Source organism: Scyliorhinus canicula, chromosome 11, assembly GCF_902713615.1.
Source record: "Scyliorhinus canicula chromosome 11, sScyCan1.1, whole genome shotgun sequence".
In the NCBI taxonomy this organism is placed as follows: domain Eukaryota; kingdom Metazoa; phylum Chordata; class Chondrichthyes; order Carcharhiniformes; family Scyliorhinidae; genus Scyliorhinus; species Scyliorhinus canicula.
In genome coordinates, this window is record NC_052156.1 from 73,935,002 (window position 1) to 73,962,205 (window position 27,204).

General features: G+C 46.9%; 1 protein-coding gene across 4 annotated transcripts in view; it reads right to left on the reverse strand.

Annotated features, from left to right (window-relative positions):
- The window catches only part of sumf1 (sulfatase modifying factor 1), a 244,552-nt gene that overhangs the window by 138,477 nt on the left and 78,871 nt on the right, over positions 1-27,204 (reverse strand). For 2 of the 4 annotated variants that reach the window (XM_038810753.1, XM_038810752.1), the window contains 2 exons: positions 26,724-26,806; positions 21,524-21,646 (listed from right to left, as the gene is read on the reverse strand). In XM_038810753.1, coding sequence (XP_038666681.1) covers positions 21,524-21,646; positions 26,724-26,806 — 206 coding nt within the window. The remainder of the gene's footprint in view (positions 1-21,523; positions 21,647-26,723; positions 26,807-27,204) is intronic. The other 2 variants (XM_038810755.1, XM_038810754.1) reach the window with 1 other exon arrangement.

Consider the following 27,204-nt stretch of genomic DNA (forward strand, 5'->3'; position numbering starts at 1 on the left):
AACCCATCTAGAAATTCCTGTATCTCACGGTCTCCCCGGGTGGCTCTGACCTGTACAACCTCTCATAAAACTCCTCAAAAACCTTGTTAATCAGCTACGGAGCCACCACCAACCTCCCTGCCCTATCCCTTAGCTGAAGAATTTCCCTTGCCGCTACTTCCCTCCAGAGCTGACCTGCTAACATACGCCTTATCTCCATGTTCATAAACTGCACACCTTGCTTGCCTCAGTTGACGCACCGCCTTCCTGGTGGACAGTTGGTCGAAGCTCGGCTGTAGTTTCTTCCTCTTTTCCAGCTTCGCTGGGTCCCCATCTTCTGCATAACACCCATCTACCTCCAACATCTCATCTGTTACCCTCTGCCGCTCCAATCTCTCCTCTTTGTCCACCTTGGCCTTAAATAAAATTACCTCACCCCTCACCACCGCCTTTAGAGCCTCCCAGCCAACTGCCTTCGACACCTCACCCGTACAGTTGAAACCTACATATACCTTAATTACCTTTTCAATTTTACTCACAGAACAATTGGTTCCCCAAAAGCCCCACATCCAGTTTCCACCCCGGCCTCTGCACTACCCCCTTCTCCAGTACCATATGCACCCAATGCGGAGCATGATCTGACACTGCAATTGCTGAGTACTCTGACCACTTACCCCCAGCCAACAAAGCCTTGCCCACCACGAAAAGTCGATCCGCGAGTATACCCTATGGACTGCTGAGAAAAACGAGGGTGAAGAAACCTCCAAGGGTCCACCCCTCCCATTTCCACCCTTAGCCCAGCCAGCGCCTTCGCCCCCCCTGATGGGACCAGCGAGCACCAAGTTCCAGTCCCCCCCACAATCAGTTTGTGTGTGTCTAAGTCAGGGATGGCCCCGAACACCTTCTTTGCGAATCCCACATCGTCCCAATTGGGACCGTATACACTTGACAGCGCCACTAATCTCCCCTCAAGCCCCACTGTCACAATCGCATATCTACCCCCCTGATCTGCCACCACCTTCTCCATCTGGAAGCGTACCCTTTTGCCGACCATTACCACTACCCCTCGAGCCCTTCCGTCAAATCCAGAGTGAAACACCTGACTAACCCAGCCTTTTTTAAGTCTCACCTGGTCCTTCACCCTCAAGTGAGTCTCCTGCAGCATTGCCACATCGGCTTTCAAACTTTTAAGGTGTGCAAGCACCCTTGACCGGTCCTCCTAACCCTCTCACGTTCCACGTGACTATTCTAACTGGGGGTCTGTCACCCCCTCCCCCCCCCACCCTTCTTATCCACCATCATCATACCATCGGGCCCTGCCCCATAAGCCTGACCCGCCCCTATCCATTATTAACATCAAACCCCTTACCCCACCTCCCAAGAACCCCCCTCCTACAATTCCTTTTGAAAAAAACATCTCCCAGCATCAATCCCTTCCCCTCCCATCGCTCGCAACGTAGGCCCATTGAAACCTGCTAACCAGGCTCCAATGTCCAGTCTTCCTCTCACCTCACCTCCATTCACCAGCCAACTTTAGTCAGCTAGCACGGCTGTCTCCCCCCGCCAAGATATATCGTCCCCTCCCACCCAGTCCCAGAGCAAGAAAAAACAAAAACAACAATCCAACCCATCCAATTCACGAAAATAAGATATAACCATTGCAACACAGAACGCCAATCAACCCAACCATTAACTTGAACTCTATAACAATGTAAAGAGAAGTAAATTACAATACACATCAGTAAACAGAAAGCTGTAACATTTATACATTTTCCAGCTCCCCAATCACAGTCCACAGTGTCTCGTCCAGCTCTGCTCCTCACGTCTGTCGCAAGCCTTCTGCCCTCACGAACGCCTCAGCCGCCTCCGTTGTCTCAAAATAAAAGTCATTGGCCTCATACGTTACCCTCAGCTTCGCCGGGTATACCATACCAAATCGCACTCCCTTTTTGAACAGTGCCACCTTCACTCGCCCAAACACCGCTCATCTTTTTGCCAACTCCACCGTCAAGTCCTGGTAGATCCGGTACTACCGCACCATCCCACTGCACCTCGCGCTTCTGCTTCGCCCAGTTTAACACCTTCTCCTTCACGCAGTGCTTATGGAAGCAGATAATTACTGCTCTTGGCGCCTCTTTCACTTTGGGCTTCGGCCTTAATGACGAATGAACTCGGTCTCGCTCTCAAGCGCCACCTGAAGTCAATGGAGTGACTTTTTTTTTTTAAACACCCCCTGCCACAGAGGAATCATCTCAACCTATTCACATCACCACTCGTCTTCCCATTAACTCGTTACTTAGCCATATCCTTTTTGAAGGCAGAAATCAGCAACATAACTTCCACATAACCAGCATTTTGTGACGAAAACCAGTTTCTACTAGTTTGAAGATTGGACAATTCTGAACTGGTGTTCTTTAATTCTGATCTTAGTTTAAGTCAATGGCCTGCTTTCTTAAAACAGCTTGAATGAGATGTAAAATGAAATATACAATTAGATGAGTGCTAGCCAGATTACCACTTGCAAAGGCTTCTCTTCCTGCTCACACATCTCTACCTCTGCTGTCTGCTGTCCCCATGGGACCAATCCTTCCTATTTCTCATCCATGTGTTGTCTCTTGGTGACATCGTGCCAAAGCACAATCACAGCGTGGGTTTCACATGCACGCTGACATTATCGAGCTCTACCTCACCACCATCTCTTTCAACTCCTCAACTGTTGTTAAATTATCAGACTACTTATTTGACATACATGATGAGCAAAAACTTCCAACTAAATATTGGGAAAACTGAAGGCATTGACTTCTGACCCTGCCAATGTTTCAGCCAAGCTGTGTACTTCTGCGGCAGCCTGGAAAGCATTGCACAGGGCAGATTCTATGATAAATAACACGTGTGCAACAACGCAAAAACGTTTAAAGGGGCCACGCACACAAACTAAATTTTTGACGGGAATATTGGTCCTTGCTACAAACTCCATACCCTAGAAACTGGTTTTATCCCTCTGCCTGCCAATTATGACACTTAACCAGAGTGTTAACAACCTTCTATCCAGAGATGACCTTCAAATTATATATCCACACCATCATTAAGACCACCTATTGCCACCTCCGCAACCTCACCCAACTTTGCTCCCGTTTCAGGGCCAGAGCTTCCATGGAGTGGCAATTACAGTTAGATTGCCACTCTGCTCCTTTTTACTTACCTTGGCTGGAGCTGCACCCTGCTTGCCAGATTTTCTGACTGGAATCCTCTCAGTCAAGTGCAGTAGAGTCCAGAGGTTTGGGGGTGAGAGTGGTTTGTTTATGGCACTAGCTGTTGTAAAACAGGTAAGTTTAAAGCTTCCAGCCAGTGTGTGGGGTGGGAGTGGGCCATCGGGGTGGCTGGGGGGGCAAGAGGGGTAAGGAATGTAGTTTGGGCTGGGTTTCAGGAGGTCCAGTTGAAAGTGGGGATGAGGGTCAGTACTATAATTACCCAGGATTAGAAGTGCTTTTAATTCTTCCAACTTCTCCTGGGTAACTATTCTGGTAAAACAGGATAGTAAATTGGAATGTCATATAGTTCCCAGTGCAGGATCATAGTGGCAGATTGAACTTCCTGGGCAATACTTACAGGTGGGCTTCATGGCAGGGTGGTAGGGGTCACCCATCACATCTTTTGGGGTACATTCTAGATCCGATGTCTAGGCGATCAGAAATTATGGGCCAAATCCACACCATCATTAAATTCACCTATTCCCCTTGACTGCGTCGTTGTCTCAATTCATCTACTGCTGAAACTCAGGTTCACATCTTTGTTAACTGGAAACATGCCTATTCCAATGCACATCTGGCTGGTCTCCCACATTCTACTGTCCATACACTCGAGGTCATCTACTTACTTGCATCCCAGGTACTGCTCAGCTACCATCTGTGCACTCAGTGAGCCAGTGGCTCCCAGTCAAGCCCCTTAGTTTTAAAATTCTCATCTTTTGTGTTCTTTGTTTTAGTTCTTTTAGGATGGTGAAGGTTGTACAGTAGTACTAACAAAGAACAGCAAGCTGTGTGAATGAAATGAAATGAAAATCGCTTATTGTCACGAGTAGGCTGCAATGAAGTTACTGTGAAAAGCCCCTAGTCGCCACATTCCGGCGCCTGTTCGGGGAGGCTGGTACGGGAAGGCGCCGGAATGTGGCGACTAGGGGCTTTAATAAATAATAAACAAAGCTAATTTATTACACTGCACTGAATTAGATTCAAACATATCACTAAAGAATTAGTTAAGCAAAGATTACACTGCACATCTACACTATTAACTATACTATTAATTCAACAATCTTACAACTACTCTATCTTGCTCTCTTCCACTCTCCATCTATCTCCCAGAAGTCAAGGAGGAATGTGATATTTATATGGTTGCTCTATAGCACCAACTAGTGCCTAAAGCAGCAGTCACTATTAACTATTAATGTAAAGCACATTAACCCTTTATGTGCTTTACAATATCCATATATTGTGACATCCCCCTTCCTTTGAAAATGTTTAACTTGCATTTAAATATACATACAGGTACTGGATGGGAATTGTACAATAATGAACATCATTAAAAGGTATGCAAGGTTAAATCTTTGTTTTATAGTTCATAAATTGAGACAATCAGGTTTCTTTCTTGATCTCGTTGATCTTCTCAATCCAACTGTCAGTGAGTCAGAATTATCCGACTTCTGATTGATAATTGTATCAGGAAGTTGAGTATCAATCAAGTACTCAGTTTTAACAAATGTCCAGGAAACCTACTGTTGGAAAACAATTGCCGAGACTTAATTGGAGGTTAACTTGGCGTTGGAGGTTGCTTCACCTTCAGCAATGCATGGAGATTTCTCCTAAATATCGAACTTGCAAATGTTTTTACAAGATAGGAACGTGGAGCTGCCTGACTTAAACCACAAGCAGTTCAGGACCATCCACTTGTTGGATCTTGTACGTGTACACAATCTCCTGGAACTAGCGGAATCAGCTGCTTGGCTGACTTGTTATAATACAAGCTTTGTGTTTGCTGCTGCTGTCTCATCTTGTTTCCGATTGGTTTATCATCAAGATTCGGTACAGTTAGGCTTGGTAATGTGGTAGGCAGCTGTCTGTTCATAAGAAGTTGCGCTGGCAAGAGACCTGGTGATAAATGAGTAGCTCAAAAACTTAATAAAACTAGAAAAAAAATCTTCTCTCGCCTCATATGCGTTCTTCAACAATTTCTTCATGATACCCACACTTTTCTCAGCATTCCCATTGGACTGGTGATATAGAGGGCTTGAAGTGACATGATTGAAATTGTAGCACTGAGAAAACTCAGTCCATTGTCCGTTATGGCCATCAATGGTATCCCATGTCTAGAAAAAATATCTTTAGCTGCCTTGATAACTGACTGCGAACTCGAGTTTGTAAGTTTAATAACTTCTGGATAATTTGAGTAATAGTCAATAATGACGAGGTAGTCTTTGCCTTGAAAGTAGAAAACATCTATTCCCACTTTAGACCATGGAATTGTAACAATATCCATAATTTCTCTTTTTGTTGAGCAGACTGGCTTTTTTGACAAATGTCACATTCAGAAACATAATTTTCAATTTCTGAATTGATGCCAGGCCAATACATGGATTGCCTCAATATCCTGGTGTCCTTCATGGGGCTGGTTTAGCACAGGGATAAATAGCTGGCTTTTAAAGCAGACCAGGACAGGCCAGCAGCGCAGGTTCAATTCCCGTACCAGCCTCCCCGAACAGGCGCCGGAACGTGGCGACTAGGGGCTTTTCACATCAACTTCAGTTGAAGCGTATTTGTGGCAATAAGCGATTTTCATTTAATTTCATTTTCATGGATCTGGGTAAGAATCTGTCTTCTCAACTTTGTAGGAATGTTTGAGTAAAAATCCATTTACCACAGAGAGATCATCTTTAACACTTCTGAAGCTGGAATACCCTGCATTTGGCCATACATCAGTCATGTGATGAATCACTCAGCACAATTTCACCCTTTGCAGTTTATTCTTTTTTAAAAATAAATTTAGAGTACCCAATAATTTTTTTTCTAATTAAGGGGCAATTTAGCATGGCCAATCCACCTATCCTACACATCTTTGGGTTGTGGGGGTGAGACGCACGCAGACACAGAGAGAATGTGCAAACTCCACACGGACGGTGACCCAGGGCTGGGATCGAACCTGGGACCTCGGCGCAGAAAGGCACCAGTGCTAACTACTGCACCACTGTTCATCACCTGCAGTTTCTTCTTTAATTAGTCATTGTCTTTTCACCAACTCCACTCCAATGTCCTGATAGATTCGGAGCCTGTTCCCCTCCCAATTTGCAATTCCGCTTCCTCCTGGCCCACTGCAGGATCTTCTCCTTCTCCACAAATGTATGGAGTCTCAAAATCACCGTCACGGCAACTCCCCCGCTATCGGCTTTTGCCTTAGGGACCTGTGTGCCATATCTACCTTTGGGGCCTTGTCCAGCACCCCCTTCACCAACATCCTTGAGATATACCTCGTGGCATTCGTGCCTTCCATACCCTCAGACACCCAACAATACAAGGTTCCTCCTTCTGGATTTGTCCTCCTGCTCCTCTACCTTTGCCCTTAGCGACTTGAAAAGATCCCCCAGGAGCTCCACCTCTGCCTCCAATGCCACCACCCGATTACTATGCCTTCTAGATCGCCCAAATCATCGACCCCAGTGCCTCCAAGCATTTCTTGACTCTCTCCATCGATCTTTCAGGGGTGCTACCCCTCCCTCGATAGCCTTTGACCGATCTTCCTGCATATTTCGCTTCTGGCGAATGAACACAATCAGCTGCTCCATCTGGGGTTTTCCAACTTGCGACAACCCTTCCCCTTCCACCATCTCCGCCAAGCTGTGCTGTTAGGTAATTTGGACATTCTGAATTCTCCCTCTGTGTACCCGAACTGGTGCTGGAAAGTGGCAACTAGGGGCTTTTCACAGTAACTTCATTGCAGTGTTAATGCAAGCCTACTTGTGACAATAAAGATTATTATAAATTATTATTATCTTTCCAATTGCTGCTGGCCACAGTTCTCCTCCAGTTCCTTGGCCACGCCTTTAACCTTCTTCTGCCAGGTCTGAGAACCAGCCACTCCTGGGGGGAACATCCCCTCCACACCTTCAGCTACATTTCCTGTTGAAATTCTCCCGCTTTTGGGTAAAAAGGGCTCAAATCAATGCCTTCGAACCAGGGCTGCCATGTGTGCGACAACTCACTCTGTGGCCGCTACCGGAAATCACAGATGGAGTATATTTGGGACAATTTGAGGTTGTCCACTTTGGCACGAAGAATAGAAATGTAAAATATTTTTTCTTTTTTTTTTAAAAATACATTTAGAGTACCCAATTCATTTTTTCCAATTAAGGGACAATTTAACGTGGACAATCCACCTACCCTGCATGCCTTTGGGTTGAGGGACGAAACCCACGCAAACAAGGGGAGAATGTGCAAACTCCACACGGACGGTGGCCCAGAGCCGGGATCGAACCTGGGACCTTAGCGCCGTGAGGCAGCAGTGCTACCACTGCGCCACCGTGCTGCCCTTAGAAATGTAAAATATAATTGAAATGGAGAGAGGCTGCAAGAACACTGTGGCACAGACAGGGTGTGGGTGTCAAATCAGAGAAAGGTAGCATGCAGGTGCAGCAAGTAATTAGGAAGGTAAGACCATAAGACATAGGAGTGGAAGTAAGGCCATTCGGCCCATCGAGTCCACTCCGCCATTCAATCATGGCTGGAGGGCATTTCAACTCCACCTACCAGCATTCTCCCCGTAGCCCTTAATTCCTCGCGACATCAAGAATTTATCTATCTCTGCCTTGAAGCCATTTAGCGTCCCGGCCTCCACTGCACTCCGCGGCAATTAATTCCATAGGCCCACCACTCTCTGGCTGAAGAAATGTCTCCGCATTTCTGTTCTGAATTTACCCCCTCTAATTCTAAGGCTGTGCCCACGGGTCCTCGTCTCCTCGCCTAACGGAAACAGTTTCTTTGCGTCCACCCTTTCTAAGCCATGTATTATCTTGTAAGTTTCTATTAGATCTCCCCTTAACCTTCTAAACTCCAATGAATACAATCCCAGGATCCTCAGCCGTTCATCATATATTAGACCCGCCATTCCAGGGATCATCCGTGTGAATCTCCGCTGGACACGCTCCAGTGCCAGTATGTCCTTCCTGAGATGTGGGGCCCAAAACTGGACACAGTACTCCAAATGGGGCCTAACCAGAGCCTTATAAAGGCTCAGTAGCACATCGCTGCTTTTATATTCCAACCCTCTTGAGGTAAATGGCATGTTGGCTTTTATTGCAAGAGGGATGGAGAATAAACGCAGGGAGGTCTAGCTGCATCAGTACAGAGCATTGGAGAGATCTCACCTAGAATACGGGCTACAGTTTTTGTCTCCTTATTTAAGGAGGGTTATACTTACATTGGGAACTGGTCTGTAAAGGTTGATTTGGTCGATTGCTGGGAGAAAGGGGTTGTCTTGAGGAAAGAATGGATCTATGCGCATAGGAGTTAAGACTGAGCAGGAGGATTCTGAAAGGGAATCTGCTTAGAGGGTGTTTCCCCTCGTGGAAGAAATCTAGGATTAGGTGGTTCAGGTTCCAAAAAATGACAGTATCAAAATAAGGGGCCTTCCATTTAAGACAGAAATATCTTCTCTCAGGGGATTGCAATGGCAGCTGGGCCACTGTCTATATTCAAGGTAGAATTAGGCCGATTTTTAATCTATAACGTAGTTACGGGTCAGGTGGGGGGGGGTTGCGACAGGAAGTTAAGACTATATGCAGATCAGCCATGATCTTAGTGACAGGCATAGCAGGGTCAAGGGGCCAAATGGCCTGCAGTCCTTAAAAGCTACATCTTTGATCAAGTTTTGGCCGTCTACTTTAATAGAGCTGTTGCTTGGCTACTGTTTAATTTTGCTTCATAACATTCCTGTGAAGCGCCTTGAAACGTTTCATTAAGTTAAAGGCGCTATGGGAAGACCCAGGAGACCAGGGGATGAGAGAGGCTCATGTTTTGGCCTTTGCTTCCCTGGTAGCCTGGAGACGGATCTTAATGGCATGGAGGGACTCAGAACCCCCAAAATCGGGGGTGTGGGTTTGTGACATGGCCAGGTTTCTCAGGCTGGGGAAGGTCAAGTTCACCCTGAGGGGATCGATGTTAGGGTTCGCCTCGGAGGTGGCAGCCGTTTATATATACCTTAATAAAAATATTTTTAAAAAAAGTTAAACGCACCACTTACAAATACAAATTGTTAAACATTTAGATTAAAAATGGAAAGGTAATCGAAGAACTATTACAAAGTAGCTCTGAGTTGAAGTTATGGAGGACAGGCAACAGGGAACAACATCACAAAGCCAGCCAGCACTTCAGATTGTTATTGGAAGGGCCTTGTGAAAAGGCACTCTTTCTTGGCAGTAGGCCAGCCGATAAAGCATCGGTTGAGAGAAAAATTACTTAAAAGGCAAAAGAGAACCAGCATCTTTAATAATAAAGGAAACAAAGGAAGATGGGGATTGGTCAGAAGGGATCCTTTTGAAGTTTGTAACATTATTCATTAAATTCATATTAAGCACATAAAAGAGAATGAGGTCATTAGCAAAGTGCAGATTAAAATCATACTTGAAGTTAGCTCATTTAGTCACCTTTTTTACTTAAGTGTGTGTATATTTTATATATGTATTTATATCCCGTTCTGATTAAATACATTTAAAAAAAAATATTGGCTTGTTTTCCTCACGCAGACCTTTAGCGGAATGTGCTATGTGCAACTCTAATTTTGCGGACTTTCAAGTGCTGCTTTTCCCAATCAAAGTTGAAATCTGTTTGCCAGGTTTACCTTTATTGCTTTATTTGTCACAAGATCAATGTGCCACTACAGTTTGATCAACTGAACTGCAAGAGCAACATTAATTGATCACCACATACAATTTTCTTGTCACTGATATTTATGTTGTAAATATGGCTGTTCACAATAGGATGTAATTCCATAGATTCCCACTGTCCTCAATATCTTGCCCTGATCCTACTGCACTGGAGTAAGCTCAAACAGAAATTGCACAGAGGTTATTTCACCACGGGAGAATCATGTAATTCTAACAAAAGTAGAGCAAAATTAGTAAAAGGTAACTTTCGGAGAGTTTTTAATTCACACCAAAAGTTGATAACACTAGTAATGGATTTCCAGGGGGGCAAATGGGAGGCAAAAATGTTGGAACAATTGAAAAACATAGAATGGATGCTACGAGTGGCTCCTGGGATTTTCTTGATAGATGGACCAAGATGCATTGTTGTCATCTTCATGAAATCATACACAAACACTGAATACAATTGAGTCCAGGGCACCATGGCATATCAGAGCATTCCTAATGGTGCCCAATAACAAAATCAACAAAACAAAATCAACAATCTCATTACTATACGGTTGCAGTGATCACTATCAAAATCAAACCTTCAATACACTGGACCCAGTATTGTATCAGAGGTACTGTCTGCTGCAAACTGTCTCGTACACCTTGCCCTATAATCAACTACCTGCAAGACATTGAAAATTGCTGCAAAATAAAGATGACATCATGTCATTGGCCTCAGCCCAACCATCTTCAACTGCTTCATCAATAACTTTCCTTCCAACATGAGGTGAGAAGTGGGGATGTTCACTGATGACTGCATGCTGCTGATGTTCAATATAATTTCCGATTCCTCAATACTGTAGCAGTTCTTCCGGTGGCGGCAATGCGGAGCTAAGCCGCACGTTCGGCAGTTCCCGCTATTATAGGCCTTGTGGGTTCTTTTAAGGGCCCCAAACGGCGCTGATTCGACGATTCCCGGTGGGTAAAGGGGTCTGGAGCAAAACTCCCCGGAATTTATGGTGCGGACCCGGAGTGGGGCGAGGAGAAAAACGGCAGCAGCTCCCCTGGAAAAGCGGGGGAAGGTGGACAAAATGGAGGCCGGTGGAGCCCCTGAGGAGTGGAGGCAGTGGGCGGAGGAGCAGCAGGCGGCCCTTCTGCGCTATTTCACGGAGCTGAACGGGGAGTTGCTGGAATCTCTGAAGGTTACGACAAGTAAGCTGCTGGAGACCCAGACAACCCAGGGTGCAGCAATACTCAAGTTGCAGCAGCAGGCCTCTGAGCGCGAGGATGAGGTGTCGGCCCTCGTGGGGAAGGTGGAGATGCACGAGGCGCTCCACAAAAAGTGGCAAGATCGTTTCGAGGAGATGGAGTTTCGATCAAGGAGGAAGAACTTGCGGATCCTGGGCCTCGAGGAGGGGCTGGAGGGGTCAGACCTGCCGGCCTATGTGGCCGTGATGCAGAACTCGCTGGTGGGAGCAGGATTCTTCCATCTGCCCCTGGAGCTGGAGGGGGCCCACAGAGTACTGGCCAGGCGGCCTAAGGCGAATGAACCCCCGCGGGCGGTGCTGGTGCGGTTCCATCGGTTCAGTGACCGGGAGTGTGTTCTGTGATGGGCCAAGAAGGTGAGGAGTAGCAAGTGGGAGAATTCGATAGTGCGTATCTACCAGGACTGGAGTGCGGAGGTGGCTAAGCGGAGGGCCGGGTTCAACCGGACGAAGGCGGTGCTCCACAGCAAGCAGGTGAAATTCGGCATGCTGCCGCCTGCGCGCTTGTGGGTCACCTACAAGGACCGGCATTACTATTTTGAGTCCCCGGAGGAGGCGTGGGCCTTTGTGCAGGCTGAAAAGTTGGACTCGAACTAGGGATTGGGGGCTGTGGGGGTTTTTTTGTATCACTGTTTACGCGGTTGCTGGTTATTCTGTTTTTTTTTCCCGCTTTCAGATGATGTTGGTTATGGTTTTGTGTTTTAATGGGGGTGTTAGGTTCTGTGGTTGTTCTGTTTTTGTTTGTACGGGGTTGATGGATGGGTTGGGACTTCTATTTGGGAGCTGCGTTGAGTGGGTGGGGTGGGGCAGTGGGAAAGCGCGGGCTTCCCTCTGGTTGCCCGCGCTGCGGGACGAGGGGGGTGGAGCTGGAGGCAAGGGGCGTGGATACGGGGGGGGGGGGGGGGAACACGACCCCATATCGGGAGGGGTCGGAGTTAGGGCGGGAGCTGCCGGGGTCAGCAGAAGTCAGCTGGCTCACAGGAGTACTATGGAGGGAGCGTCGCGGCTAGGAGGGGTTCTAGCCTGGGAGGGCGGGGGGAATACCGGGTTGCTGCTGGATTGGCCAGGGAGGAGCTGGTGTGGGTCGGGGGGGGGGGGGGGGGGGGGGGGGGGGGGGTCGGGGGTGAGGTTCTATCGCCATGGGAAACGGGCCGAGTGGGGGGTGCTGGCCAGGGGCGAGCAGTCGATGGGCTATGGCTAGTCGACGGGGGAGGGGGGCGGGGGTGCCCCCTGATCCGGCTGATCACGTGGAACGTGAGGGGGTTGAATGGGCCGGTTAAGCGGGCCCGGGTGTTTTCGCATCTGAAGGGGCTGAAGGCGGACGTGGCCATGCTCCAGGAGACTCACCTGAAGGTGGCGGACCAGGTTCGTCTGAGGAAGGGGTGGGTGGGGCAGGTTTTCCATTCAGGGCTCGACGCGAAGAACCGGGGGGGTGGCGATCCTGGTGGGAAAGAGTGTGGCGTTTGAGGCGTCTGAGGTGGTTGCTGATAGTGGCGGCAGATATGTGATGGTGAGCGGTAAGCTGCAGGGGGAGAGGGTGGCGTTGGTAAATGTGTATGCCCCAAATTGGGATGATGCTGATTTCATGAGGCGTATGTTGGGCCGCATTCCTGGCCTGGAGGTGGGGGGCTTGATCATGGGGGGGGGGGGGACTTCAATACAGTGCTGGATCCCCCACTGGATCGTTCTAGTTCTAGGACAGGCAGGAGGCCGGCGGCAGCCAAGGTGTTGAGGGGGTTTATGGACCAGATGGGAGGGGTGGATCCCTGGAGGTTTGGGAGGCCGAGGGCTCGGGAGTACTCTTTTTTCTCCCACGTGCACAGGGCTTATTCCCGTATTGATTTCTTTGTCCTGAGTAGGGGGCTGGTCCTGAGGGTGGAGGATGTCGAATATTCGGCTATAGCGATTTCAGACTATGCTCCGCATTGGGTGGATCTGGAGATGGGGGAGATGCGGGACCAGCACCCGCTATGGCGTCTGGACGTGGGGTTGGTGGCTGATGAGGGGGTGTGCAGGAGGGTCCGGGGATGTATCGAGAGGTACCTCGAAGTCAATGATACTGGGGAGGTCCGGGTGGGGATGGTGTGGGAGACTCTGAAGGCAGTGATTAGGGGGGAGCTGATCTCCATCCGAGCCCATAGGGAGACGGTGGAGAGGAGGGAGAGGGAGAGACTGGTGGGGCAGCTGTTGAGTGTAGATAGGAGGTATGCGGAGGTCCCGGAGGAGGGATTGCTGGGGGAGTGGCGTAGCCTGCAGGCCAAGTTTGATTTATTGACCACCAGAAAGGCGGAGACACAGTGGAGGAAGGCGCAGGGAGCGGTTTACGAGTATGGAGAGAAGGCGAGCAGGATGCTAGCGTTTCAGCCTCGCAAGCTGGATGCGGCTAGGGAGATTGGTGGAGTGACGGATAGGGGTGGGAATGTGGTACGGCAGGGGGCAGAGGTTAATGGGGTCTTTAGGGACTTCTACAGGGAACTGTACCGGTCGGAGCCGCCGGGGGTTTGGGGGGGGGGGGGGGGGGGGGGGGGGGATGATGGAGAGCTTTTTGGACAGGCTGCGATTTCCAAGGGTGCAGGAGGAGCAGGTGGAGGGACTGGGGGCGCCGATCGAGTTGGAGGAGCTGGTTAGAGGGATTGGCCACATGCAGTCGGGGAAGGCGCCGGGACCGGATGGGTTCCCGGTTGAATTTTATAAGAAATACGCGGACCTGTTGGGCCCCCTGTTGGTTCGGACCTTTAACGAGGCATGGGAGGGGGGTGTTTTGCCCCCGACAATGTCACGGGCGCTGATTTCCCTGATCCTGAAGCGGGATAAGGACCCCTTGCAGTGTGGATCATATAGGCCAATTTCACTGCTGAATGTGGACGTCAAGTTGCTGGCGAAGATCTTGGCCACTAGAATAGAGGACTGTGTGCTGGGGGTGATACATGAAGATCAGACGGGTTTTGATCTTCATGAAGGGGAGGCAGCTGAACACTAACGTGCGAAGGCTGCTAAATGTGATAATGATGCCGGCGGAAGAAGGAGAGGCAGAGATTGTGGTGGCATTGGATGCGGAGAAGGCCTTTGACAGGGTTGAGTGGGGGTACTTGTGGGAGGTGTTAGAGAGGTTTGGGTTTGGGGAGGGGTTTATTAAATGAGTGAGGTTGCTGTACGAGGCCCCGATGGCGAGTGTAGTGACAAACGGGAGGAGGTCCGAGTACTTCCGGCTCTACCGTGGGACGAGGCAGGGTGTCCCCTGTCCCCCTTGCTTTTTGCGTTAGAAATTGAGCCTCTGGCCATGGCGCTCAGGGAGTCGGGGAGGTGGAGGGGTCTGGTGCGGGGTGGGGAGGAGCACCGAGTGTCGCTTTATGCAGATGACTTGCTGCTGTATGTAGCAGACCCGGTGGAGGGAATGCCGGAGGTGATGGAGATTCTTGCTGAGTTTGGGAGTTTCTCGGGCTACAAGTTGAACCTGGGCAAGAGCAAGCTGTTTGTTGTACACTCGGGAGATCAGGAGGAGGGGATTGGTAGGCTCCCGCTAAAAAGGGCAGTGAGGAATTTTAGGTACCTGGGGGTTCAGGTGGCTAGGAGTTGGGGGACTTTGCATAAGCCTAATTTTACTAGGTTGGTGGAGCAGATAGAGTAGGAGTTTAAGAGGGAGGTGGGACATGCTGCCGCTGTTGTTTGGCGGGTAGAGTACAGTCCGTTAAAATGACGGTGCTCCCGAGGTTTTTGTTTTTGTTTCAGTGCCTCCCCATTTTCATTCCGAGGGCCATTTTTAGGAGGGTGAACAGCAGCATCACGGGATTTGTTTGGGCGCATGGGACTCCGAGGGTGAGGAGGGTCTTTTTGGAGCGGGGCAGGGATAGAGGGGGTTGGCGCTGCCCAACCTCTCTGGGTACTATTGGGCGGCTAACGTCTCGATGGTACGTAAGTGGGTAATGGATGGGGAGGGGGCAGCATGGAAACGGATGGAGATGGCGTCCTGTGGAGGCACGAGCCTGAAGGCACTGGCAATGGCGCCGCTCCCTCCAACGAGGTACACTACGAGCCCGGTGGTGGTGGCTACCCTCAAGATTTGGGGGCAGTGGAGGCGACACTGGGGAAGTGGGGGGCTCGGTGGAGGCCTCGCTGCGGGGGAACCACCAGTTTGTCCCAGGGAACATTGATGGCGGGTTTCTGGGGTGGCACAGGGCGGGCATAAGGAAGTTGGGAGACCTGTTCATTGACGGGAGGCTTGCGAGCCTGGGTGAGCTGGAGGAGAAGTTTGAGCTCCCCCCGGGGAGTATGTTCAGGTACCTTCAGGTTAAGGCGTTTGCTAGGCGGCAGGTGGAGGGGTTCCCTTTGCTGCCGCCGCGGGCGGTAAGGGATAGGGTGCTTTCGGGGGTGTGGGTCGGGGATGGCAAGGTGTTTGACATCTACCAGGTGATGCAGGAGGTGGAGGAGGCGTCGGTAGAGGAGCTGAAGGCTAAGTGGGAAGTGGAGCTGGGGGAGCAGATTGAGGAGGGGACATGGGCGGACGCCCTGGAGAGGGTGAACTCCTCCTCTTCATGCGAGAGGCTTGGCTTCATCCAGTTCAAGGTACTGCACAGGGCTCATGTGTCCGGGACGAGGATGAGCAGGTTTTTTGGGGGTGAGAACAGCTGCATCAGGTGTTCAGGGAGCCCAGCGAACCATGCCCATATGTTTTGGGCATGCCCGGCACTGGAGGAATTCTGGAAGGGGGTAGCAAGGACGGTGTCGAGGGTGGTAGGATCCAGGGTCAAACCAGGCTGGGGACTCGCGATATTTGGGATTGGGGTGGAGCCGGGAGTGCAGGAGGCGAAAGAGGCCGGTGTTTTGGCTTTGCGTCCCTAGTAGCCCGGCGGAGGATCTTGTTGCAATGGAAAGATGCGAGACCCCCAAGCGTGGAGACCTGGATCAATGACATGGCGGGATTCATTAAGCTGGAGAAGGTCAAATTCGCCCTGAGGAGGTCGGTACAAGGGTTCTTTAGGCGGTGGCAGCCTTTCCTCGACTTTCTGGCTCAACGATAAGGAACTAGGTCAGCAGCAGCAGCAACCCGGGGGAGGGGGAGGGGGGGGGGGGGGGGGGGGGAGAAGGAAGGGGGGGTTCCGGGGGGTATTGTTTATGTTAATTTAATTATTGTTAATTTATTTTGTTGTTTATTGGGTTTGGGGGGGGGGGGTTCGTTATATGCGTTGTTACGGGTGCCGGGGGGTGTTTATTATTGTTATTATTATGGTTCTGTTGTTATACATTTTTCAAAATGTCCAAATGCAGCAAGACTTGGACAATACCCAGCCTTGGGCTGAAAAGTGGCAAGTAACATTCACGCCACACAAGTGCCAGGTCATGACCATCTCCAACGAGAGAGAATCTAACCATTGTCCCTTGACATTCAATGACATTACCATCAATGGCCATCAATGGCATTACCCTCAGCCGCAGAAAAATACCTTTCACTGTACTTTGGTGCACGTGACAATAAATCAAATCAAATCAAATCACTGAATCCCCATCAGCATCGTGGGGGTGAACATTGACCAGAAATTAAACTGGACCAGCCATATAAATACTGTGACTACAAAAGCAGGTCAGAGGCAAGGAATATTGCGGCAAGTAACTCTCCTCTTGACTATCCAAAGCCTATCCACAATCTACAAGGCATAAGTCAGGAGTGTGATGGAATACTCTCCACTTGCCAGGAGGAGTGAGCTTTCAAAAACACACAGTAAGCTTGACACCATCAGGACAAAGCAGCTCACTTGATTGGCATCCAACCACAATCATTCAATCCGTCTAGCAATCACACAGTAGCATTATGCACCATCTACAGGATGCACTGCAGGAACTAACCAAGGATCCTTTGACAGCAACTTCTAAACATACAAACCACTACCATCTAGAAGGACATGGGCATTAGACACATGGGAACTCCACCACCTGGAAGTTCCCCTTCAGCCACTCACCGTCCTGCCTTGGAAATACGTCACGCTTCTTCACTGTCACTGGTTCAAAATCCTGGAACTCCCACCCTAACAGCACTGTGGATGTACCTACACCTCAGTTCAAGGTTGTTCACCATCACGAGGGCAATTTGGGAAGGGCAATAAACACTGGCCAAGCCAGCGAATCACACAACCCTCTAGCGAGTAACAAAAAAAGGAAGCAAACGGACAACGAATAATTGTATTTGAGTGATTTACTGTTCAAAAACAATGCTTTTGGTCTTCAGTTTTTTTGTGCTATCATGCATACCCATATTCTATTATTGTGGAAGATAGCTGAATAACACTAAAATACGCCTGATCTGCAGTCAGCGATCAGATTGAAGTACAAAAAACAGATTGAAATCTGTTTCACATAGGGAGAATCAAACAGGGAGAAACAAACACTGCAGTAAAGGTTGTTCATTTCTTCAAAGACGGCTGGATAAACACCTGGTTAGGTAGAATAATAGTAGGAGACTTTAACTATCCCAATATCAACTGGGAATCAAACAATATAAGGGAACTGAGGGAGAAAAATTTCATGTAGCGTGTCCAGGAATTTTTGTCACCCAATTAGTGACAAACCCAATGAGAGGAGATGCAATTCTAGACATAGTCTTGGGGAACGAAGAAGGGCAAGTGGGTGAAGTGACAGTGGGTGACCATATCGGGGATAGTGATCACAATTCAATTTGATTCAGTATTATCATGGAACAGGACAGAGTAAAAGTTTTGAAGTGGAGGAAGGCAAATTTTGTAAAAATGAGAAGGGGCTGAGGTGGACTGGCCAGCATTGCTAGAGGATAAATCTGTGGAAAAGCAGTGGGAAGCACTAAATAGAAATATCCTAAATACACAAAGTAGACATGTCCCCTCCAAAAATATGAATGGCACTGCCAAATATAGACACCCCATGGTTGTCTCGAGGAATCCAGGGAAGATCAAACAGAAAAAGAAAGGTTATGATAGGAATAAAGAACTAAGCACTGCAGATAGGTGTAAGCCTAGACAGGCATAGGAAGTGCAGGGATAAAGTCAAAAAGGAAATAATTAATCAAAGAGAGGGCATGAAAAAAGATCAGCAAGTAAAGTTAATGAAAACCCAAAGATGTTTTCCCAATATATTAATTGTAAAAGGTTAGTCAAGGAAAAAGTGGGAACTATCAAAGATGAAGAGGGGAAGGGTTTTAAATTAATGTTTTGTCTCAGTGTGTATGAAGGAAATGGATGATGGAGATATAGTGGTCTAGGAAGAACACGGAGATACTGGATGGGATAATCATAAAGAGAGACGAAGTACTCGAAGGATTGAAACCCTTGAAAGTTGATAAGTCGCCTGGGTCAGATGGATTGTTTCCGAGGCTACTGGAGGTCAGGGAGGAGATAGCAGATGCTCTGAAGATGATTTTCCAATCCTTGTTAGACACAGAGCAGGTACCGGAGGACTGGAGAAATGCAAACGTGGTACCTTTTCTTAAAAAGAGATCGAAACAGGGTGGGCACGTGGCGCAGTGGGTAGCACTGGGACTATGGCGCTGAGGACCCGGGTTCGAATCCCGGCCCTGGGTCCCTGTCCTTGTGGAGTTTGCACATTCTCCCAGTGTCTGCGTGGGCTTCACCCCTACAACCCAAAGATGTGCATGTTAGGTGGATTGGCCATGCTAAATTGCCCCTTAATTGAAAAGAAATAATTGGGTACTCGAAATTTATTAAAAAAAAGAAAAAAAAGGGATCGAAGGAAATGCCGAACAATTATAGGCTAGTTAGTCTTACATCAGTGGTGGGCAAATTAGTAGAATCAATCCTGAGAGATAGGATTAATTGTCACATAGAAACGCATGGAGTAGTCAGGGGCAGTCAGCATGGATTTGTTAAAGGAAATTCTTGACTCACAAATTTGACTGAATTCTTTGAGGAAGTGACAAGAAGGGATAATGAAGGTAGTGCAGTGGGTGTGGTGTACATGGATTTTTAGCAAGGCATTTGAAAAAGTCCCACATGGCAGATTGGCCAAGAGAGTGAAAGCCAGGGCAGCACGGTGGCTCAGTGGGTAGCACTGCAGCCTCACGGCGTTGAGGTCCGAGGTTCGATTCCAGCTCTGGGTCACTGTCCGTGTGGAGTTTGCACATTCTCCCCGTGTTTGCGTAGGTTTCGCCCCCACAACCCAAAATTATGCATGGTAGTTGGATTGGCCACGCTAAATTGCCCCTTAATTGGAAAAATGAATTGGGTACTTTAAATTTAAGAAAAAGAGAAGAAAGTGAAAGCCCATGGGATACAAGGCAATATGGCAAACTGGATTAAAAATTAGCTTAATAGCAGGAAACAAAGGGTAATGGTCAATGGGTATCCTTGCAACTGAAAAGTTGTTTCAAGTGTTGTTCCATAGGACTCGGTGTTGGGATCCTTACTGTTTGTGGTTTGTATTATATATTAGTGATTTGGATGTGGGGAGTACGACTGGGAAATTTGCAGGAGACACAAAGATTGGCTTAGTGGTGGACAGTGTACAGGATAGCTATAATCTTCAGAATGATATTGCTGAATTGGTGGAGCGGGCAATAAAGTGGCAGATGGAATTTAACCTAGAGGTGTGAGGTCATGCATTTAGGGAGGTCAAACAGTTGTAGGGAGTACACAATAAATGGGAATATACTAAGAAGGGTAGATGAAGTGAGGGATCTTGGCATAAGGTGCACAGGTCCCTAAAGGCAACCATTCAAGCAGACAAGATTGTGAAGAAAGCATATGGAATGCTCGGCTTCATTGGCAGATAGAACATAGAACATAGAACAGTACAGCACAGAACAGGCCCTTCGGCCCTCGATGTTGTGCCGAGCAATGATCACCCTACTCAAACCCACATATCCACCCTATACCCGTAACCCAACAACCCCCCCTTAACCTTACTCTCTAGGACACTACGGGCAATTTAGCATGGCCAATCCACCTAACCCGCACATCTTTGGACTGTGGGAGGAAACCGGAGCACCCGGAGGAAACCCACGCACACACGGGGAGGACGTGCAGACTCCGCACAGACAGTGACCCAGCCGGGAATCGAACCTGGGACCCTGGAGCTGTGAAGCATTTATGCTAACCACCATGCTACCGTGCTGCCCGTTGTATAGATGTATAGAATATAAATACAAGTTAGAATTGTATAAAACACTGGTAACGCCACAACTGGAATATTGTGTGAAGTTCTGGTTGCCACATTATAGGAAGGTTGTTATGGCTTTGGAGAGAGTACAGAGGAGGTTGCCAGGGCTAGAAATGTGTGGCTACAAGGAGAGTTTGGATAGGTTGGGGTTATTTTCCTTGGAACAAAAAAGGCTGAGGGGTGACTTAATTGACGTGCCAAAATTATGAGGGGAAGAGAGAGTGGACAGGCTAAAATTGTTTCCCTTGGCGCAGAATTCTAGAACCAAGGGACATTGATTCAAGAGAAGTGGCAGAAGATGGGGACATGAGGAAAAACTGTTTTACACATGGGGAAGTGGGACTCTGGAATTTGCTACCCGAGTTGGTGGTGGAAGGCAGAGACTCTAAACTCTTTTAAAAGGTACCTGGACCTGCACCTTAAGTGCTCTAAACTACAGGGCTACGGACCGGGTGCAGGAAGGGGGTTAGAAAGGGCACCTGGGTGTCCTCAGGCTGACATGGACAAGGTGGGCAGAATGGCCTCCTTCTGTGCTGTAACTTTTCTATGTTTCTATGATTCTATACATTTGCAGACTGTGGAAATCTTCCCTGTACTACGTGGTCCATTGTACGTTATCTGTGGATTGCCACTTTTCATGGTATATGTATAGAATACAATGGCAAATATAAGCTTTTTTCCCCCAAATCAGGGAGAAGTAGCACAAAGTTTAACTCTCTTTACAGTTCTTAGAATTGTCTGTCTCTTACAATGGTGTAGATTGCATGTGGTCCATTTGGAGAAGTTTTTAACCATCCATATTTCATGTTCCTTACAGTTTCAAAAAAAATTCATTCATAGGATGTGAGAATCACTGGTAAGGCCAAAATCCCCCTTGAGAAAGTTACGCAACGTCAAACCCAATAACTTTGGAAACAGTCTGTGAAACGCAAAGATGGTGGTTTCAAGTCTTCAACTCTGACTTGAGAGGTTTGAAATGGTTTTCCCGGGACTAATGTTTCCCGTGATGAGCCGTCCAAGTGTAAATGAACAGGTCCCAAACCAAAATAAAAAGGCCCAGCTTTTCCATTCAAATGTTAGTCCGAATCTCCAGAATCATGTTGGGCGAATTAAAGTTGTCCAAAATTATCTCAAATTAAAACGGCTTATTCAATCTATTTTGGAACAATAGCATCTTGTTTTGCTATTTAAAACAAGATAGCAAAGATGCATTTGGCATGGGCTTGTGAGAGTCTTCCATTGTTACCTGTTCTCCAGTCCCCCTCTACATGCATATTCCCATTCAGCTTCAGTGGGCAGTCGTTTCCCTGCCCAAGTACAGTATGCCACTGCGTTTTGCCACGAGACATGTACAACTGGGTGATCCATCCTGAAACACAATCGAGCACATGACTACGGATAACCTCATGCAGTATTCTACCACACGCAAGTTGCAGCTACCACATATCACCATGTGCCATTAAATCAAAACATTGCAAAGCTAAAGGGTTGGGTCCTCAGACAAATAATCATAATCTTCGATACTAACAATTTCAGATAGCGTGAATTTGATTCCCATTTTGACATGCAGATTTTTTAAAACTTTGGTTAAAACGATTACGATATTGTCAAAACACCCTGGAGCTGCAGACGGGCACGAGGGCCGATGACCTGGCCTTCGCCTTGCTGATTGCCCAGATGCAGGTACTGCTGAGGTGGAGGTCTGCGTTTCCGTCCAGTGCCTCAGTGTGGCTGGGAGATCTGATGGAGTTCCTATCCCTTGAAAAAGTAGAGTACAGGGAGCAATTGATGGGTTTTACCAGAGGTGGCAGCCATTTATTGTTTATTTCAAGGAATTGGTCGCCGTCAGTTGCCACGCGTGGGAGGGATTGGGCTGTGTATGGGGTTAGTTTTGTTGTGTTACGCTTCTTCATGTAGCATAAGCTGCTTCCTTGATGTATGCTCTGACAAAGGAATGTTCAGACTTGGAGATAGATTTAACACATTTATTGAATAGTTAACAATTCTCCTACTCGAGTTCGACTCTCCTGCTAATCTTGCTGTAGTAACTGAGTCTAACTAAATAGTCTGCTCTAAGCCATGCGGTGGGTATGGTGCTTCTGATCTGCCCCTGTGCTTCTCTCGAGTGTCGCCTGTGGAAAGAGAAAGAGCATGTGCGCCCTGTCCTTTTATATGTGGGTTGTGTAATGCCCCCTTGTGGTGGTGTCACATCTGGGTGTCTTGACTGCCCATTTGTCGTGTCCTATTCTATGTGTTCATTAGCTGTATGTCTGCATGTCATGATGTCTCTGCTGCTCCCTCCAGTGTTTACTTAGTCTTAGTGTATTTACATTAACCCATTGTATATTTACAGTGATGCATATCACCACAAGTTTAGGTTTTGACGGTTTTGTGTGTGTATCCGTGTGTTATTCTTTTCTGTTATTTTGTACTATATAAAGTGAAAATTTGAATAAAAATATATATTTTGAAAACAAATGGAGGTAAAAGGCTGAGTTTTAGTAAAAGCAATCGTGAAGCTGGCAGACTATTGTAAAGACCCAGTTGATTCTCTTGCCGTGTTTTAGAGAAGGAAACCTACTGCACTTATCCAATCTGACATAAATGTGACTCCAGCTCCACAGCAACGTGGATAAATCTTAAATGTCATCTGAAGGGGCCCATGCAGGTCACTATATGTCAAACTGCTCCAGCCAACCCGAGGCGAGGAGACGTAATTTCTCAGGGGAGAAGGTCAGCTTGGTGGGCTTGGGGGGAATACTTCTGCTCCTCCGAGCCCACAAGCAGTGCTGGAAAGCACTTGCCCTTTCAGAATGGCTATTCTCATTTTCCTTATTAATCGTTGGCCAAGTCTTCCTCTCTCACCTCTGTTCCCCCGAGTTGGGATAAGATTTAAAACACTTCTGTTTTACATCTCAGCCAATCCCAATGCCCTTGTTTATTTTTAATAGCGTGAGGGGGGCGAATGTCTGAAATTAGTTATTCAAATGGTGAGGTTCACATAGCAGAATCCGATTGGATTGTAACACATGTGAACTGGGCCGGCTAGAACTAGGAACCCCGGATGAGTTTTCACATTCTTAGCCCAAAGATACCAGAAATTAACCAAGGCTCCCTGATGTCACCTACCTTGGATCAATCAATTCAGCATAGACCAGGGCCAAATATTGGCCTTCCTTTGTACAGCTCAAAATCTGCATTTTGAACACTTAAATTAAGCTTTCGGAAAATCTTACTAAAACAATAAAAGCACTACATTAGCTTCCATAAAGGTCATAAAACCAAGTCATGGATTGGAGGCTTTACATGGCAACTGTGACTTCACTGGAATCATATTTATCATTAAGAATGGGGCACGGCAACCACCTTTCCATGAGTGAGCAGAAGCTTAAACCATTACATTAACAAATAGTATATCCATTATTGACAGCACGGTAGATTAGTGGTTAGCACTATGGCTTCACAGCGCCAGGGTCCCAGGTTCAATTCCCAGCTTGGGTCACTATCTGTGCGGAGTTTGCACATTCTCCATGTCTACGTGGGTTTCCTCCCACAGTCCAAAGATATGCAGGTTAGGTGGATTGGCCATGCTAAATTGCCCTTAGGTTAGATGTTTCATGTGAGAGTATTTTTAAGAAATTAGTGTTTATTACTGCAGTGATGTCAGAGTGTGGGTGGAGCAGGGCTGTGTCAGCTTTTAGTTTCACTTTGAGAAAAGCTTGGGTGTGTCTGTGTTTTTTTGGTTTTGTTGCAGTGTTGGAGCCGAAGCCAGACAAACCAGGTGTACTGTTGCTCTCTCTGCCATGAAAAGATTATCTCTTGATCATTTGGTGAATTCAGAATTATAAATGTCCTCAGCAGTGAATTTAAACCTGATGTGCTTCTGTTTTAAAAGTTTTTTTTAAAGTCTTATGGATGTTAAAAGGAAAGCTTAAGGATTGCTTCATGTTGTATTCATTGGGGGTTGTACTTGAATTAATGGTTGCTAAGATGTTCACTGTATTTTTAAAAAAGGTTAACTTGAGTTCATTGAATAAACATTGTTTTGCTTTAACAAATACTGTTAGATGTCTGCTGCACCACACCTGTAGAGTGGGTCGTGTGCTCCCCATACCACAATCTATTAAAATGAACTCCATGATACACTTTGAGGTTCTCTAAACCCTGGCCCATAACAGATAGGGTTGCTGGGTTACGGAGATGGGGTGGAGGTGTAGACTTGGATACGGTGCTCTTCCCAACAGCTGGTTCAGACTCGAAGGGCCGAATGGCCTCCTTCTGCACTGTAAATTGTATGACTATATGATTAAATAGTGCTAATGACTTACTGAAGTGTGATTTCTCTTTACAAGTGATAAACTAATCATGAAGAATTCGACCTTTGCATATTACCATCCGTCAATGCATATAGATCTCAGTACATCCATTGTTGGAACATACACAAAGAGGTGATAACAGATTTTCCAACAAATATTATTGTCCACAGATGGAAAGATGGATGAAAATAGAAAGAAGATCTAACCTAACCGTAGTCAAATGCAAATATGCTTCTACAGGGTTTGGCACAGGATATAAATAACACACAGGGTGCATCACACAAATTAAGAGATGGGACTTTTTGCTGACAGTAAAGTAGCTGTGATTTTCTTGTAGTTAAGCAGATAAATTAGTGCCGATGGGGCCAAAATTGAAGAGAAACAACCAATTGTGTGACAGTGCAGATTTTCTATTCCAATCAACAATGGAAATCTGTGCATCTTGACTCCAGTTTACAATCATTCAGCCACACACCAAGTGCAGCTGAAGGCTTCATTTGTACGAAAGCCTTGCATTCCCTCGAGCATTGCAGATTTTTGTAGCTTACTATAAACATGGCTGAGAGAAAATATGCTTGCTGTTTCTGCAGATCCTTTTATGGATTGTGGTGCTTCTGTAAATTAGTTGTGATTTTCTTTCTAATAAAAAAAAGGTCAAGGTTCTGAAGCTAATAAGAAGCTTCTAATTTATTCACAGGCGAGACGAAATAAGGGGAGAAAAAACAATTCGCTGACAATGGGTGGACATCAAAGCCTAACGTTCTAATATTGCCCAATGTAAAGAAGTGCGACATTTAAACAAGCAAGAATGCTCACTGATACAAGGCTCAGAGCAAATACATTTAAATTACTGCCAAAATGCTTCCCTGACAGACAGAAAATTACTTAAGTAATCCTATTCTGTAAACTATACATCGTTTCAGTAACTCATGCTAAAAAGCATTCAATGCTTAAATGCAGCGCCTCACGGAAATCTGCCTATTTGAACTCAACAGTTTCCAGAACATTTCTTGGCAAGCTCCTAATGCATTTAAATATATTTTCAACCCCCTTGTGGCCCCCGTAACTTTTGGATTTTTGACAAATCGCTTGCTATGGTTTCAAACTGCCTATCCAAAGAATTTATTTTCTCATGTGCATACTGCTGATTTCTGGTCATACTCTTATGTGATATTTTAACAGAACGTTTTATAAAACAGCACACGGAATCCCTCGCTCAGGATGGTGCAACAACCACAATTTGGTTAAATCGTTTAATTATTTTCAACTTTACACTCTCTCCCCACTTCACGAGTTGCGAGTGGTGCAAATGACGCATCTGGTCTATCAAATGTGGGCTATGCTCATGTCGTATGTAGTTCTGATACCACCCCAATTTCCATAGCCACTGAGTGCCCAGTTAAACGCTTTCAAGAGAACAGAATATTTTGATTGAAGACAAATGCTATACTGTCTGAAAACTGACATGAAGCTTTGTTTTCCTGCCAACTAAGCAGACCTGACTTGGATCTAATTTTCACAAACTTGACAACTAATGAGAAAAGGTAACCCAGGAAACTATCAATTCCTGGGACAGCGAAGTGGGTGAAAGTGGCAGCCAAAGGGCAAGGGTAAAGGGTCTTGGTGAATCAAAAGTGACTCAAAGACAGGTCACTGCAGAACAAATGTCAATAGAATCCTACAGTGAAGAAGGAGGCCATCAGCCTATCGAGTCTGCATTGACTCTCTGAAAGAGCACCTTACCTAGGCCCACTTCCCTTGCCCTATTCCCATAGCCCCACCTAACCTGCACATCTTGGGACACCAAGGGACAATTTTAACATGGTCAAGCCACATAGCCTGCACATCTTTGGATGTAGGAGGAAACCCACGTAGACACAGGGAGAGCATGCAAACTCCACACAGGCAGTCACCCAAGGACGGAATTGCAACCGGTCCCCTGGTGCTGTGAAGCAGCAGTGTTAACCACTGTGCCACCATGCCATCTCTGGCACCTGGAGAAAGATCAGTGTGAAATCTCTAAGCATTTTCTACCTTCTCCCCTTCCAAATAATATCATATTTTCAACACCAGGGCAGATGAAAAAGCAATATTATAAATGAAAGGAACACTTTTTGCTTCAATGGTTACCTCTTAGTTATGTTGGAATCAGGACCTTCTGGATGTTTCCAACTGGCTCCTTTAACAGGCAGCCACCATGGAGCTGCTGCAACCTGAAAAAGACAATAAGCCAACTTGAGTTTAGAATCATGCAGCACAGTTAAATTGCTCAGTCCAAAAGCTACCAAAACCTGCATAAGAGCACCAAGAAAATTTGGGCATTTTTGTACTTCTATTTTCTCCTCTTTCTGCAGGAAGAAGTGCCTGCTACACTCTTCAATTAGATGCACATTGGAGTTTAGAAGGACGAGAGGTGACCTTATTGAAAGATAAGATTCTGAAGGGGCTTGACAGGGTAGCTGCTGAGAGGAAGATTCCTCTCGTGGGAGATATCCAGTGCTTGGGGGCACAATTTCAAAATAGTGGGCGTCCCATCTAAAACGGAGATAAGGAGAAATTTTGTTTCTCAGAGGGCTGTTAATCCTCGGCATTCGCTACCTCTGAGAGCGCT